The 944-nt window shown below is 46.9% G+C and overlaps 1 protein-coding gene across 1 annotated transcript in view; it reads right to left on the bottom strand.

Annotated features, from left to right (window-relative positions):
- The window catches only part of T265_14173 (hypothetical protein), a gene marked incomplete at both ends in the record, with an annotated part of 15,213 nt that overhangs the window by 7,960 nt on the left and 6,309 nt on the right, over positions 1-944 (bottom strand). The window contains 2 exons of the mRNA XM_009172358.1: positions 517-616; positions 725-851. Coding sequence (XP_009170622.1) covers positions 517-616; positions 725-851 — 227 coding nt within the window. The remainder of the gene's footprint in view (positions 1-516; positions 617-724; positions 852-944) is intronic.

Below are 944 nucleotides of genomic sequence, written 5' to 3'. Positions count from 1 at the left end.
GGAGAACACGATAAATCTTCGGGGTCTTGACCACCGACGTCTCAGATCTATGACGGGAATCAGGGAATTCGCAATGAGGGGCTTTGGTGAAGCACACGGTAGTTCATTCAAGCAATGCGCCGAGCACTGCATACTAAAGTGGCTGGGCCATATACTATGCATGTCGAGTTACCACCCACCGAGAAGACTGCTGTTTTCCGCGTCTAATTTGGAATGGCGGAAGCCTAAAGGTGAGAAGAATTTGGCAAGACAGAAGGGAACGAAGGATAGTACGAAACGTTTGGGTACCGTTGATTCTTCTGGCTGGACACATTATTCAATGGAAGTACCCGTTGCACAACCGAACATTCGCTTTCTAATTGCCTCGTTACGGATACGCCGACACCAACCCACGCGAGCTATGGTTCTGAGACAACGACTGTCAAACAACTGAAGACGTCTCAGTTCCGCCGCTCGAATAGGCCAAGTCTCACAGCGATACAAAACAGTCCGCACCATAGCTTGATACACACGTACCTTGAGATTCCGGGATACAGCACTTTCACACCATAATTGTCTTAAATTAGCAAACGTGGCCCAAGCCTTGCAGATTCGTAAATTCACCTCATCCGTCACACTACAGTTGAAACTAACACATACATAAAATGCCCCAAAACTTCGAGTGCTTCATCCTGGATTTTAATTGGCGTGTTCAGTGACTGCATATCCAAGAGCGTGAACTTACACTTTGTAGGTGCAGAGTAGAATGACCTTGGTCAGTTCATCCAAGAATACTTGCGCCTTCTCCACCTCTTCGTACATGAGAACGATGTCATCTGCATATTCCAGATCGACAAGGTTTTCTTCACAGGCTATTTGAACACCAGGGTTTTGGAGACCCTCCAGCGTTTGTCTCATGATTTCATCGATCACGAAGGTAAAAAGGGATGGAAAGAGTGGGCATC

Source organism: Opisthorchis viverrini (assembly GCF_000715545.1).
Source record: "Opisthorchis viverrini unplaced genomic scaffold opera_v5_152, whole genome shotgun sequence".
Classification (NCBI taxonomy): domain Eukaryota; kingdom Metazoa; phylum Platyhelminthes; class Trematoda; order Opisthorchiida; family Opisthorchiidae; genus Opisthorchis; species Opisthorchis viverrini.
The sequence above is the reverse complement of the archived record's forward strand: the minus strand, read 5'-3'. Positions and strand labels throughout refer to the sequence as shown.